At 34.5% G+C, this 17,055-nt stretch overlaps 1 protein-coding gene across 5 annotated transcripts in view; it reads left to right on the forward strand.

Annotated features, from left to right (window-relative positions):
- The window catches only part of LOC144956028 (histone demethylase UTY-like), a 130,489-nt gene extending 126,572 nt beyond the window's left edge, over positions 1–3,917 (forward strand). For all 5 annotated transcript variants that reach the window (XM_078886316.1, XM_078886317.1, XM_078886319.1 and 2 more), the window contains 3 exons: positions 1,572–1,698; positions 2,425–2,592; positions 3,190–3,917. In XM_078886316.1, coding sequence (XP_078742442.1) covers positions 1,572–1,698; positions 2,425–2,592; positions 3,190–3,237 — 343 coding nt within the window. In that variant the 3' untranslated portion in view covers positions 3,238–3,917. The remainder of the gene's footprint in view (positions 1–1,571; positions 1,699–2,424; positions 2,593–3,189) is intronic.
- The last annotated feature ends 13,138 nt before the right edge of the window (positions 3,918–17,055 follow it).

Raw genomic sequence — 17,055 nt, forward strand, 5'->3', positions numbered from 1 at the left:
ATAATATTTATTATTTATTATTATTTATTATTGTTTTGTTTTTGGTTTTTAAAATTATTATTATTATTTTTATTTATTATTTTTTTAGAGCTTTACTGGTAAACTACTCAGCAGTACTTTACAAACCAATGCACACACACACACATACATACATCCTCTACTCCTCTCTCTCTCTCTCTCTCTCTCTCTCTCTCTCTCTCTCTCTCTCTCTCTCTCTCCCCCTCTCCTCTCTCTCTCTCTCTCTCTCTCTCTCTCTCTCTCTCTCTCTTTCTCTCTCTCTCTCTTTCTCTACCCCCCCCCCCCTCTCTCTCTCTCTTTATTTCTCTCTCTCTTACACTCACACACAAACACAAAACATCACTTTTCACTTATTCGCATCTCGTGCAGAATTAGAGGAATATTCTGACTTGTATTTTTATTCTTTTCCATTTTTACAAGTAGATCTCCTTTATCAAAATATTTCATGTCATAATCTATACGAGTTCTATGATATTGTTCTTGTCGACGTACTCAATTGCACTGAGCATTGTGCTGATCGCAACTAGTTTTTTTTTTGTTTTTTTTTTTATCTTTTCAAATTAATGATAAAGTTGTCCTTCAGAGCCACAAGGCCCATGGAGCCGGAGTTGATCCCAGTTTCTGTAGCATGAAATGGACAATACTAATTGCTTGATACCCTTTGGTCAGGACTCAAGTCTATCTTTCTACCAGATCTAACAAACACAGCTTTCTTATCACTAAGAGAAAATTATCGGTCTCACCCAGAATCGATCTCGGTCCCTTTGGGTGTGAAGCAAGTTATGGGGATTCATGATAGATAATATCTAATTGCTCTTGCATCTACTTCTCTGTTCCGTGTTTAAAGCCCATGTACCCCTGTCCCACTGTGATTCATGATAGATAATATCTAATTGCTCTTGCATCTACTTGTCTGTTCCCTGTTTAAAGCCCATGTCCCCCTTGTCCCACTGTGAGTGACGGTTAAGGTGGCTTGTGTTCAATAATTTATTTATTTAAAAAATAGAATTAATTTTTGTACAGTAATTTAATTGAGCTTTTATATTACACAATATCCACTTAACATGTTCAAAGCACTTTACAAGGGGTCCCTGGCCAACAACAACACTTAACATTTTGGACGGGACATGATGCCAGTAGGTGATTTTACAATTTTTTTCGGACAGAGACACTGCTGTTAACGACCAGGTATTTATTTACACCTGAGTTCATAGAGAGAATGTGAGTAAAGATCCTTCTCCAAGGACTCAACTATGCACTGACTGAGGCTCGAATCCAGGACCTTCCGATCTGAAAGCGAGTCTCATACCAATAGACCACATAGTCGCTTGAAGTACCTGGTACTATCTCCAACCCATTTTTTAAATAAGCACTGATCTCTAACCTTTTGGCTCTCCTGCTATCTTCCTTTCATGATGAAATGATCTATTCATGTTCTAAGCTCTGTAAAACCTTAAAAAACTATCAAAAAACTTCTTCCATATTTTCTAGTTGAGATTATAATGATGATGATTGATTTGAAATGTCTGGGTTTGTTTTTCTCTCCCCGTTAGAACAACATTGATGAGGTCGCTGAGGCAGGTGAAAATGACGATCGATTTGATGGAGGAACTGAAGAAGGAGATCAAGTGGAGGGAAAGGACTCCAGATGAAGTCACCTACTATTGTGAGGACTGTGAGGTAGGGACAGAGAGAAATGTCGTTTTTGTAACTTTGCGATACAATCAATATTTTCTAATACTAAGCTGATAGAAGCTGTGGTCTGTAAAAAGGGATGAACTAAAATGAATATAAGAGAGAAGAAAGCATGACAAATTAACAATATTTTGCAAGTTAAATTACCCCTCGGTGACATTCAATAAAATAAGAGGAAGCTATCCAAGTTTATGGTTTCCCCCACTCAAGAGTGGATGCCCATTTGTACTCTCGTTCATATCATTGAGACAGTGGAATAGTCTCGCATCTCCAATAAAACAAAAATACTTTGGTCTGTGGAATCTTCAAAATTTGTATTTAGAGACTTAAAAGGAAGAAGACAAAGAATATACCAGAACTTCTTTTAATATATAAAATACAAAAACCAAACGCGGAATGTTTTAGACTCAAAACCCTTCTTCAGCCAATATTTAAAAAAAAACATTGGTACATCACGTAAAATCCAGAGAGACAGATGATTTTAAGTGATGCATTAAGTCATTGCAATTGCACCTTTTATATTATTTTGTTATTGTTGGTTTTTGTGTTTTGTTGCTTACACTTTTTCCCCATTTTTTTGTTGTTTTTTTTTTTGTTATTGCCCTCGTGTTTTGATTTTTACTGAAGGTAGCATTGACCAGCGCAATTGTAATCATTTCTGAATATATATATATATATATATTTTTTTTTTTTTTTACCCACTGTATCTAGATTGAGGTATTCAACATCCTGTTTGTGAAGGAAGTGGATGGCCAGTTCCTGGTGCATTGCCAAGACTGCGCCCTCAAGGCATCGGCCACGCTCAACAACTTTGTCATCCTCAACCAGTACACGCTAGAAGAGCTGTGTACCATTTACGACAACTTTAAAGTACACACAGTACGTTTTCATTGTTATTTGTGATTTCCCCCCCCCCCCCCCCCCCCCCCAGCTCCATTTTATACCATATATTGTCTACCCCTGTTCTTCCCTTTATCTAACTAAATCCATCATCTTACATTTCCTGGTGCTATTATATATCATTTGTAAGCTGCAAGTGTTAAGGATCTGACAACAAAGAAAACAACTCAATCTGGTGTCGTTATTTGGATGGAGAAGATGTTAAAACTTTGATTTTCATTCCGAAATATCAGAAGAAAGAAAAGAAAAAAATGTTTTTCTTTCTTTCCATCTTTCTTTTCTTCTTCTTTTCTTCTCGTCTCGTCTTTTTCTTTCTTTTTTTTTTTAAGGAATTTGTTTCGTTTCTCTCAATAAGAGCATATTGTATTAATTTATCATGATATAGGTGGCTTTATTGTGTCAGAGCTCTCACTTCCCTAACCAGACAGATGATGGGACTTGGGCCTGCTGAGTCTCAGATTGCCTTTCTCTTTAATGTTTCAACAAATTAATTTATTGAAATTCAAATTCTCCAGCAGTAATTCATTTTTTTGTTTCTTTTCTTTTCTTCTTTTTTTTTTCTTTTTTCTTTATTAGCCTCACCAAGGTCACCAGCATCTATTCAGTATGACAGCCTTCAGTTAGAACTACAGGATTCAGCATGGTGATGGCTATATCCCCTCATCATCACATCCAGTTTTCAACGCGTCTGGCCCTTCAGTAACACAACGGAGGACTGCTAAAAAACCCCCAAAAAATGCTGTTTAGAGAGCGGGATTCACAAGAAGGATCTCTGCACACTATTGGTCTGCCACATTGGCCTCTCTGCCAGATAGCAGCGGCCGCAGCAGCAGGAGACAAGACAGATGGACAGGCAGCAGGCACACACACGCACACGCATACATGAACACAGACTGCCTTTTTTTTATGCCTGTGAGCTACTCTGCAAACAAAGGCGCGCCACAAGCCACACGCCACAAGCCACAACTATATCCACAATAACTATAACCGGAAATCAGGGATGTACATTGAATAAGCCAGATATATTATAAATGTTATATATTATATTATATTATTTATGGATTTCGACACAATTTTATATATATTGTATATTCTATGACTAATTCACCCCTGACCCAGAAACAATTTAACTGAATGTAACTTTTTTTAATCAAGGCCAAATCTGATTAAAATTCAGATTTTTTCCCTTTCTTTAGATTCTGATCTTTATACCGATATATAACTTGGGAACTTAAAAGTTGAGAAGGATATCTAGAGAGCCAGAAAGTAGTAAAGACTATAAAGTGACTTACCCAAAATAAAAAGGAATGAAGGGTTTTAGTCCAGGGGAGCACTCTGGTTGTTTCAAAGTTATGAAAGGCTTTGTGTCCAACTAACAGTAATTGGATTGCTGGGTACATTGGATATTTACTGGATAGAAACGAGGATAAATTCCAGCTCCCTGTGGACCTTAAGGACCAACTTTTTTAAAACACAACTTTCACCGATCTAAAAGTTCATAATGGACTTCATGCTAAAACTCCTAAAATCAAATATGAAAACAATTTCATCAATGCCAGTCTTAGTCATAGTTGTAATTTGTCCTTATGACTTCACGATGGACTCCCATCACTAGCGAGTGCCCTTCTCGGGTGGTATTGAGTTCCAAACCAAGGCCAAGGTGTTGAATGGATATTGGTTATTTGAAGGGTCAGGAGATTGGCCTGTGATATTGATAGATGATGCTTCCCCGTGTTTGACATACACAGATCTTTATTTTTTCTTCTTCTTGTAAATATGTTAAAACTGTACGGTAAAAACGTTACTCTTGTCATAGGAACGTGGATGGTGACTAGTTCCATTGTTTTGATACTAGGCTGCTAGAAGCTGTGGACTGTAAAAAGAAACAAAAATGAATATAAACAGCTTGAAATAAAAATAAAATACCAAACACAGAACGTTTCGGGCTCAAAATCCTGGAAACGTTCCTTGTTTTGATATTTTGTTCATTATTTTTTTCAATTGTTTTCCAGTCCAAATCCAGAGCTGAGTTGATTGATTGATGTCAATTGACAAAAACACCTTTCAAATTAAATGTTAGTTCCAGTATTCTCACTTCAAATCTTGATGAAATTCTCGTACCTAGATGATCGTCAATCTTTTAAAAATTCTTAAACTTGAAATGCCTTTTAAGAATTTTTTAAAATTTTTAAATAGAGTTATTCCGATTTGTCAATTTATGAATAACAAAATTTCTGACCAAACTGAGAAAAAAAAAGGTTTTAGTCAGAGCTTGGCACCTTTTTTTAAAAAAATTATGTGTTTCAATTATTCCAGGATTGTTTTGGGTTTTTAAAAAAAATTGTAATTGAGATTGTGTGTGTTTTTTAAAAAAAAATTATTTGTTGTTGTTGCAATGATTTCATGTATGTAGATTGTTTAGTCATTATTATTATTATTATTATTATTATTATTATTATTATTATTATTATTTAGATAGAATATCAACAGAAAAGGGTTAACTCGGTACTGGCTGGCACCATGTTTGATATTCATTCTCATTACACCATCCCAGTGTCAGTAGTAGCTAGTGGAAGGGGGACTGGACTTGCCTTCGAGTCTGTGTATGGGAAGAACCTAAGAAATAAAGGACAAGTGTCAAGTATAGTAGCATTAACGTTGTGGACTTGCCTTGGAGTCTGTGTATGGGAAGAACCTAAGAAATAAAGGACAAGTGTCCAAGTATAGTATGCATTAACGTTGTGGACTTGCCTTCGAGTCTGTGTATGGGAAGAACCTAAGAAATAAAGGACAAGTGTCCAAGTATAGTATGCATTAACGTTGTGGACTTGCCTTCGAGTCTGTGTATGGGAAGAACCTAAGAAATAAAGGACAAGTGTCCAAGTATAGTATGCATTAACGTTGTGGACTTGCCGAGGTTCAGGAAGAATCTGAATCTGAATGTGTCTCGAAGGAATCAAGGTGGTTTGCACAGCAAAACTTGCTCTGTGCAAGTGCAAGGGGGAGGGGGAAATGCTTTGCCCTGTACACGCAGCATTGCCCTTGCCGTAACTGGAGAGGTTCTTATTCCCTATTAGAGATTAAAAACTTTGACAATGATAACGAAAGGCAACCATCGTCTTGTATTGTTTTATGATGGTGGGTTAGAGTAGTGACAATTTGTGATGTATTTTGATTTCCGATGACCGAATCTGGTCCATTTACTATAATTTGTCAAGGATGAGTTTGCTCCGTAGGTACCGATATTCAGGACAGACAGGCTGACCGGCTGATTTGGGTGGCCGTCTAGTTTGTAAAGGACTAATCACACAAAAGGCTCGTGTTCAACACAGTAATGTGTAGAATTGCAATGCAATACCGTACGTCATGCACGCCATGCATTTTAACATGGCATGCATCAAGAGTGTAAAAAAAAGAAAGGTTTAAGAATCTGGAGGGCCAACAATGTGGGCCGGCAGGCATGTGTTCCAAGACGACTATGGTTTACTCTCATTGTTATACATCGTGTATGAGATTGTACATTTATACATTCATCAAGTTTTTTATACTAGGTCATTGATTCAATTTTAGTCAACAAATAGTAGATTTAATGCTAAGAGTTATTCAATTGTTTTTGTTTGTTTTTAATGTCTTTGGTCAGAAATAGACGGATTGCAACTCGTGAAAGGGTTAATGATGTTTTGTTGTTTTGTTTTAATGTCTTTGGTTGGAAATCAAATCCTTTTTATTTTCAATGGTTTTTTTGGTGGGGGTTGAGAATAACAGGGAAAAAAAACTTTCTCATTAATTTTTAAGGGAATGGCAAAAGATTACTTTGAACCATGACTGTCATTTAGTTTGGGTGTTTTTTTTGGGGTTTTTTTTTTTTTTTTTGAGTGAAGAACAAATGTTGGTTCAATTCAAGAAATTGTGTTCAATCAAACGCAAAGGACAAGCAAGGATAGAAGAGAGATTTGAGTCGATTACCAAATAGGAAATTGATTTCACAGTTAACTGATAATGCACATCCACCATGTCATAGTTGTAGCAGGACAAGCCATTTTGTGTATTACTATTTGTTAACAGTTTTGATATAATATAAATGCTGATTGAGTATGTCATGTTATAATGATAGTCATTGATGTCGTTTTAAAATGACAGTCACTGATGTCGTGTTATAATGATAGTCATTACAAGAGGCCTTTTTATACTGATTATATAACAAAGAAGAAACTACCACTACTGACTTTTTCTATGATTCTAAATATACTGTTAATATTATTATTTATTTAAAGTTATGTCGTCATGTTCATTAGGATTGTTATAATTATTTTATAATAATAACATTAATGGTATTAATATCTACACACCTCATAAATAAAGATCAATGAAAGATATAACACATGTTATAACATGGAGTGAGAAAAGACACACCAGTTGATGCCAGTAACACACCAAAGGCATGGGACATCTGACTGAAATTAATGGCAACTTTTTTTTTATTAATATATTTATATAATATACTAATATAATTTATTAATTTTCACCATCTCACCATTTGGTCACAACCATCACCATGTTCGCCATCGTTCTCATTTGTCAACCTAATGGAAGCAGCACTATATTTAATGTAGAGTCATGGAATCATTTATAAAGACTAATATCTAAAGCAGATTAACATCCACATTACTTTGTATGATTCTGATTCAAATTTTTAACCGTTTTCTAATTTTATACTTACAATATTCACACTGGAAATCTTTTCCTCAAGACAGTTAAAATAAAAAGTTAAAGCAAGTAGTTTGTCATTATTTTTTTGTTTGTTTTAAACATTTCATGTTGATATGTGGATAATGTTAAATATGACCTTGACCTTATGCTATTTTATTTTGTACTGACTCATGGTTAAATGAAGAAATGAAGCGACGACATCTTACTAATATTTATTTCACCTGTGTGTGTGTAAATCCGACCCCATTGAATAATTCATTGCGTTGTCGTGATATCGAGATACAACTAATTATATTATACGGTAACGTCATTCTCCAACCTTCCAAAGGCAGCAATCACTAAACAACCATCTAACCAATTGACTCCCATCACTCACATTTCACATTCACCTTTAGTTTTAGTCGCTAAAATCTGTATTGTAGTCTGATCTTCGGTCGTCTGTAATGTGACTTTAAAGACTTGGACCTTACAGCGGTACCAGGAACATGAATTGTCATCAAATAGGACAACATGTCAAGTCAGAATGGATGGATCATCATGGGCTGTGGAGATCATCATGGGCTGTGGAGATCATCATGGGCTGTGGAGATCATCATGGGCTGTGGAGATCATCATGGGCTGATGACCTCTGTCTGTAGCCTTGCCTCGTCATCAACTCAGAACTTCTTTTCCTCATTCGTATAGACTTTTAGAAAATGGCAGTTTATTGTAACATGTCATCAAATTTCTCTTCCTACTTCCTTCCTTAAAAATGAGGTTTGTGTTTGTATTTTAGTTTTTAGTTTTTTCTTTTTTTTTTCTTTTTTCTTTTTTTTTTCTTTTTTCTTTGTTTTTTTTCTGGATACACCATTGATACGTATGTTGAATGTATGAAAAGAATTATATTAATTTTGTCATTATCATCATCATTATAATCATAACCAGCTGGACGTATAAATTTTCATCTTGGTTTTTGTTTTGTATTGGTTTTTTGTTTATTTGATACAGGAAATAAGGTGGTTCGTGTTACTTTGATTTTTCTTGGCTGACAAGGGCTTATTAATTTATTTTGTTGTTAATTGTCTTTGTAAATATATAATATATAGTACTACTACTAATAATAATAATGACCTCATTACTATTGGAAATGATAATGATTAATGATGATAAATTATTCAGATGATAGATATGCTGTAGTGTTAGTGTTGTTTTTGTACCAAATATCAATATCTTATCATCAACCTTTGGAGTTCCTTTTCCAGTCGTTATTTCCTGGGTGTGATTCCTGACTTCCCATAGTGGGCTGGGGGGGGGGGGGGGGTACTTACTGCGTCTTCTATCCCCCTATATCTGTTTTCCAATTCCAAAACATGCTTTCTGTCTTTGTCTTGGAATGAGATTACTTGGGTTTTTTTCCTGGTCCTTAAAACCCTTAAAAACATACAAAACGATACAAATGTTTTAAGTGTGTTTTATTGTGTTCCTGCGATACTTTACTAATGTGTTTTTGTTATGATTCAATGCGTTACTTGACCAATGTGTTTTTGTTATGATTCAATGCGTTACCATCAGGCAGGCCAAACTATTCCCTCAGCTCAAGGCTGTATCAGATTATTTTTACTCACAATGGTTTGAAAAAGAAATTTTTTAAAAATATTATTTTTTGTCATCCCGTCACAAATAAATTTATTTATAATTAAAGACAAGTCTTCGTATTTTGTAATAAATTGAGAAGTTATACTTACTTAACCTTTGACCTCAGGATTAAATTGGCTCTAGGAGGAAAGGAAAAATCCTCACTAGTTACGATAGCAAATTTAATTAATTGAATCTCTCCTCCAGTTCTCCCAAGTGTCTTTTGTGGAATAGTTATGTGTATTATTATCTCCCTTTTTCCAAGGCGCTGTTGCGAGATAAAAGTGTCAAAATCCCCTATACCTAAAACTAATCTAGAACAACGGACAAAAGTCTGGTACTGGTAACAGAACGACTGTCACTGTCAATGTTTTTCCTTTCAGTTGTTGTTATTTGTTTTTTTTTGTGTGTTTTTTTTGGTACAGTTTTGACAATATTAGATATTACTCTGCGATTTGTTAATAACATTTTATATTTTGATGACATTATTGAACATTATTGATATAATATCCTATAATTATTGTAAATAAAATTGATTTGAACCTTTGCAAGGAGAAGAATAATTTATCTTTTCTGTTTTTGTTTTTTTTGGGTCTTTTTTCCAAGGAAAATATTTTGTATTATGTATAATGTCAGGCTTGATTGATTGATAGAATAATTTAATGTTGGTTTGCATTTTTGTAAAATTTCTTATATATCTATATTATTATTCTATTCGTATTTGGCGATTATGACATTGAATTGCAGATTGATTATTGCTTGGAAGACAAAATTAATTTGGAAATTTAAACTTAACGCAAGGCCTTAAAAAAAAGATTTTAAATTTAAAAAAAAAAAAATGAAAAGAAAAGAATAGGTTGTGCTTGTTGGTAACAGAGTGGATGTATATTGGAATGTAACAAAAATAATTTGTGTTTTATTCAGTTCTTACTATCATTTTTTTTTTTTGCTGGATGGGTTTGTAATTTGTAGAATTTCACACAAGTAATTAAGGAGTACAAGTCAAGGGTGGAATGCTCCATTTAAGATGTTAGCCGATATAGATATGCATTTAATTCATCCTCGCCTGCACAGACATCCAAAAATGCTAGGCACAGTGACATCAAATCATGGAAACGGAGCGTTAAAGCAAAGAAAAACTTGGGACAAAAACCGAGTCCCCTGGCCTGGTGATAATAATTTGAAAAGTGTGTTTGAAACAGTGCCAGACAAAGTAGAAAGAAAGAAAAAAAAAGCATCTAAAAAAATCAGTCTGCCTATAGACTCGTATTTATGGAATTGTCGTGGAATCCTAAGTTCCTTATTTGGATTAGACTTAGACATCTCTGGACTCACGAGACAGATTGATTTTTTGGGGGGATGGTGTCTTTCTTCCTGCTTTCCTTTCTCTGACATTGTTCTGTACACATGTTTTTCATATTTCTGTCATTCACCAGTGCCTGCTCCCTAATTTGTCACCCCCTAATGATAACGAATGGTTGACTTATGGGGGTAACCAAGTTGTAGATAGAATGATATTATAATATATAATACATATCAGGCATAGAGGAACAAAGTTGTGAGTGCTATCAATTGTGAAAGGGTTGGAAAAATTACCTTGTGGGGGCCTCGAAAATCTTCAGGAACTCTCTACTGTACTACAGTGCTCTGAACACCCCCCCCCCCCCCCCCCGCCCCCTTCCTCAAAAAACAAACAAAAAAGCACATATTTAAAATTTTGGCCAGAAAACTCGTCCCTCAAATATGGATGGATTAAAATGGCCCTCATCTTGTCTTGTCTTGTCAATATCTCTCAAATCTGTGACTTTGATAAGTAAAGCCTTTACGGAAGTTTCATGATTGGTATTTTTTTTTTTCTCACCAAGACGAGGGTCGTTTGAATACATAGATATTTGGACGACGATTTTTCTGGCCAAAAATTTTTAATACCCGTGTTTTCATGCAGAATATGCCAGTGTAGGAATTTCCTGATGACCTCTTCATGGATTTGTATTCTAGTTATCTCTCTCTCTCTCTCTCCAGTATCATCATGACCATTATGTGGTTTTACTTTCCCCATACATCAAATGGCTGAATGAGTCACACTTGGAGGTGTGAAGACCATACGACACTACTACTACTTTCCCCATCCGTTGTTTGTTTGTTTGTATGTCATATTATCGCCTCGTCTTGTGTCTACTTACAAAGACATCGGTTAATGGGTTGTTTTTTTCTATGATTTAAAAATATTGTTTTGTTGTTTTTTTTTCACTATTTCAAAAAAATTTTTTTTGGTATTTGTTTATATTTATAGTCTATATTAAAACTGGTCACCAGGTTATATTTAGTGTTATTTATTAAGACAATTATATACCTCTTCATATTCATATGCTTGTGCTATCAACTTGCATCGCGATCTTTATCATCTTCATTTTCAATTATCATTATTATTATTTTTAAATTTCCCATCATCATCATCATCATCATCATCATCATCCTCATCATCATCATCATCAATTCGAAAGGCAGTCGTCATTCTGCAATTTAGATGATCTCAATATTATTTGGATTTGTTATTTTATGTGAATTTTCATCACTGTTATCGTTGTCATCGTCTCAGTCATTTACATTATCATCATCATCATCAATAATAATCATTAAATACATGATTAAATGGCTATATATAACTGGGTGGGGTTCCTTGCCTCCCAAAGTGGGCAGGGTGGAACTTACTGTGTCTTCTATCCCCATATATCTGTTTACCAATTTGCTTTCTGTCTTTGTCTTGGAATGAGATTACTAAGTTTTGTCTTGGCCCTGGCTGTAGTGCTTGGCTGGGAGGGAAACAGTCAAATACATACAGTGTAGTTATTATTATTTTGTTGGAAGATGATTTTTTTCCCCTTGTAAACCATCTATTATTAGACCTGTAAATTCTCAGTCAATTAACTGAAATCAGTCAATTCGTCAAATTCAAATATTTTTAAAAAGGGAAGAAAGAAATGAATAAAGAAAGAATTCATGAATCGTAGTCGATTGACTGTAAAGTTAACTAGGAATGTTCCACAGCCCCACGCATAGCTCATGGGCCGTTTATATTAATGATGGATATATATTGCCAAGGCTAAGCGACGCTTTTTAGAATTGCCGTGTCTGAACACACCCCAGTGTATTTTCACACAGCCTTCGTGAAATTATTTTTTCACTTTCGAAACCTGTCGTAGCCAATTTTAACTGAGCCGCCGAGCGATAAATTTCACTGTTTCGTCTAAGCCAAAATTGACCACATTTACTTGAAGGACAGGAAAAGTATGAGAAAGAAAAATTCGAAACACCGGGAAGTTCGTTATGTAGACACCTTCAAATCGAAAGTTAAATGATTGCTACAAGCACATCTCAATTACCTCATGTTGTAAACAAACTGGTTGACCGTTTCTAAGTTTCTTCACTGATTGGGTACCTAATTACAAGGAACAATGGTAAGTAGCCTAATTAATTCCCTCGCAATTTAGTTTTCTGCCATTGCTTTGCTCAAGTGGGCTTGCTGTTTACCTTTCATTTTGATTCTTTGGATTTTACCGCTACGACGAATTACGAAGAGTTTCAGTTTCAGTCAATTTTTATAGAGCTCATTTACAGGTCTATATTATGTATTGTTATATTTGTTATTTTGAATGTTTAATGTAAGCATTTGAGTGTATTCCTCTTAGTGGGGACTTGTGTTGGTGTCTGGGTGAGACTTTTAAGTGATCTCAAACTAAGTACATTGATGTTGTGCTCTTGCAATCTACATCTCTTTCCTATTTGAACCAATTCCCCTTTGATTTACTTTTTCCTCAAGTCCTTGTAATTCTAGAATCTTTTTACTATCCAATTTTCTTCCTTTTTACTGGCGCTGATATGACCTAAATATGTTGCAAGCGCCGTAAAACCCTTAAAAAGAAACAAAACAAACAAATGGCTATATAACCTTTTAGCCTAATCTCATTTTCATTCATTCATTCATTCATTTATTCGTTCATTCATTTATTCGTTCATTCATTCGTCCAATCATTTTGATTTCGTTTCTGCATTATATCTCGTTTTTTTCCCCTTCTTGATTTCATATGATAGTGTCATTGGTTCATGATTCATACTGACTTCGAACTTGTATTGTAACCTTTGAACCCCCAGCTGAATGAATATGTTATTATGGTCGTTTTTTGTTTTGTTTTTTGTTTTTTTTTTAATCAAGGTACTTTGCAGATCGTCTAATCAAATATGAATAAAAACTGTGTCTTCTAACGAGATGGAGTGTTTCTTTCTTTTTTGTTTTTTCTCCTTTCCCTCTTATCGATTTGAAAAGAAATAGACTTCCGGAGGAGGAGGAGGAGGACAGGAGTGTGTATTTTCGGTGGTTTGTCCAATGTTGGATGCTGGGTGGGGTTGCTGACCCCCCATAGTGGGCAGGGAGGTACTTACTGTGTCTCCTATCCCTCAATATCTGTTTTCCAACATGCTTTCTGTCTATGTCTTCTGGGTGGGGTTCCTGGCCTCACATAGTGGGCAGGGAGGTACTTACTGTGTCTTCTGTCCCTCAATATCTGTTTTTTATTCTCTATTGTCTTCTGGCACTTTTCTACTCACTTCATCTCTTGTTACCAACATAAGTGCCTGCTCCACTCACTTTTCTGAATTAAAAATTCACCCAATATACCGGAGCATACTCAAAGTCTCAATCGTTTAGTTTCTATGTTATATGTTTGTGTTGAGAATATTGGCTATTAAGCTTAACTGCTGGTCAAGTAACTTCGCGATGGTTGTGTGGCGAGCGAACCCGCGGTCTCCAGATGTGGGTGAGAGAGAGCTCGAGAAATGACCTGAGTTTGATACGAATATTTTTGTATTCGTGGATAGCTCACACGGTAGAGCCACGCTCTCACCTGCCAGGCGGAGTTGTACCAATAAGGTCGCAGGTTCAAACCCCACCACCGCCCCCCCCCCCCCCCCCCCCAAAAAAAAATTTATTCTCTATTGTCTTCTGGCACTTTTCTACTCACTTCATATCTTGTCAATATCTGTTTTCCAACATGCTTTCTGTCTATGTCTACTGGGTGGGGTTCCTGGCCTCACACAGTGGGAGGGGAGGTACTTACTGTGTCTTCTGTCCCTCAATATCTGTTTTCCAACATGCTTTCTGTCTATGTCTTCTGGGTGGGGTTCCTGGCCTCTCATAGTGGGCAGGGAGGTACTTACTGTGTCTTCTGTCCCTCAATATCTTTTTTCCAACATGCTTTCTGTCTATGTCTTCTGGGTGGGGTTCCTGGCCTCACATAGTGGGCAGGGAGGTTGTCATGGTCTCAAGTGAGTAAAGAGCTACTCGACTATGCATTAAGATATATGTAGAATGAGGCCCCAGAATTTACTAGTTACTATAAATGAAAAACAATTAACGATTTGTTTACAATGAAATAAAAATAATGATGAAATTTAATTAAAAGAGATAAACAGTGATCGTGGCAGTTACAAATAGAGATGTGAATATTTTACGTAACTTATGATAATATGTCAGGCTCGTAAGTTTACGTTTCCAGGCAGTTGACAGGCTTGGATGATCTATTCCTCTGATAACAGGCTCGGGCTCGTAAAATTCCACTTCCAGGCAATTGGTAAGGGGTTATTGTGTAAGTCTTTGACAGCGGGCTCGGGTTTGATCCTTGAAGATTGTACAATCAAAGTTAAAAGCTCCGGCGTCTTAATGGTGTAGATATAATATCTACAAAGTCCCAAAAGATAAAAATCTTCCAGTATATATACATAAGGAATAGAACGACTGGCCGTCCGGCATAGATTGTGGAGAGAAGTGAGTGTAGAGTGTTAGACCTACAGTGGCGGTTCTAGCCTATTTACAGTGGTTGGGCAAAGAGGATTCGGTCATATATATATATATATATATATATATATATATATATATATATATATATATATATATATATATATATATATATATGATATATATTTTTTATTTTTTATTTTTTTGTTTTTTTTTTAATAAAAAATTTTTTTGATTTTTTTTTTCGCCTTTAAACAAAAAATATTTCAACCACCAATAATCACATTCACAATGAAATGACAATACCAGTAGATTTTAATTCTTCCAAACGTAATCAAAAATGAATCACGAAAGAGAATACAACTAAAAAATAAAGCGACGAGACATAATGCGACAACACCTTGACAATACAAGTCCATTTCCTTCACTCGAAAAATTAAAGAGATGCTTTAATCCCTCAACGGCGATATTAATATTGCTTTTACATATTTCTGGTTTTCAGTAGTACGTAGTAACCTTAAAGTTTTCATGGAGAAGCAACAACAGCGATATGACTCGAGTTTCATTCAGAGCTCAAATTGCATAATTTTTACTGCTGTCTTGGTGGTCAGAATGATTGTGCCGGTGGTGGTAGTGGTTGGAATAGTGGTAGCGGTGGTGGTGGTGGTGGAGGAGGAGGAGGAAGACGAGGCGGTGAGGGGTAATTATGGTAGTGGTTTTGGTGGTGCTGTTGGTTAGAATGATAGTTGTGGAGACGATGACGGAAATTGTATGGTGATGTTGATATTGTTTTTATTGCTATTGTTGTACTTGTTGTTAATATTGTTGTTGTTGTTGTTAATGATGATGATGATGATGATGATGATGATGATGATGATGATGATGATGATGATGATGATTATGATGACAACGACGATGTCGTCGACAATGATGGTTACCATACGATATTACAAAATTTATTCAATCTTAGGCTTTCGCCAATTAATCATACAATTTGATGACCACATACATGAAAGTGGAAAATAATGGCAAATGGGACCAAACAATAAACTGATACCATTAATAACCACCAAAAAAAAATACAACAATAGTAATACCACCAATACGTACAATAATAATAACAATGATAATAATAATAATAATAATAATAATAATAATAATAATAATAATAATAATAATAATAATAATAATAACAATAATAATAATAATAATAATAATAATAATAATAATAATAATAATAATAATAATAATAATAATAATAATAATAATAATAATAATAATAATAATAATAATAATAATATTAATAATAATAATAATAATAATAATAATAATAATAATAATAATAATAATAATAATAATAATAATAATATTACCATCATCATTACTACTACCACCACCGCTACCACTATACCACCATCACCATCATTATTACGTTTCCAATTATTTTTTCTCGTTTTTTAAAATTTGATATCTATCAAAACAGACGAAAATTCCGGTGATTTTTTTAAAGGGTAGTTAAAATATCTACGATTTTATTAGCCCTGAAAACTACGATTTTTATTTTCCTATCTAAAGTAGGCAGGTCTGCTATGACAAGTATCAGTATCAGTTCCATAGTCAAAATAAGACAAACAAAAACAACGTTTATTTAATATTAGGCTTTCGCCAATAATTCATACAATACAATTAAGACAAAATAATGTTACCAATCTCTCCTCATGTATTCGTTTGACTATCGTCACAATAATTACCGTTATCTTTGCTCCTTACCCAACCAATCCCTTGCTTCCCGCCTTTCATCGCGAACTATCATTGTATGTATTAGCTTCAGGACGGGCAAGTACGGAATCTGCCCACCCTTCCTTTAAAGGTATTTATTTCCTCTATAACTTAGAATTCAACTATCTCCTTACTCAGAAGAGTATTTCTCGTATACTAATTCAATTGTTGAGAAAACCAAAATGGTGGTTGTATTTTATTTATTTATTTAGTCGTGACTTTTGAATAGAAGTGTTTTGTTTTATTAGAGGGAATACAATAGAAAATTACATTGTTTTGCAAAAATATTTAGTCTGGCAATAAAAATACAGCGGTAATTACTTTAAGAATAATAAAAAAAAAAAGAATTAACAAATTAATTTGTTAAAAAACAAAACAAAAAAAAAAACAACAAAAAACAACAACAACAACAACAAACAAATAAGAAAACAATTTAAATAAATGAGTTTTGAGAAACACTAAAGAAAACGAGGGAAAAAAAAAAGAAATAATTTAAATGGATAAACAAATATATTAAAACAACACAAACTAATACTAAATTGATATAA

This window comes from Berghia stephanieae, chromosome 10, assembly GCF_034508935.2.
Source record: "Berghia stephanieae isolate SIO BIC M18660-M18661 chromosome 10, UCSD_Bste_1.3, whole genome shotgun sequence".
In the NCBI taxonomy this organism is placed as follows: Eukaryota; Metazoa; Mollusca; class Gastropoda; order Nudibranchia; family Aeolidiidae; genus Berghia; species Berghia stephanieae.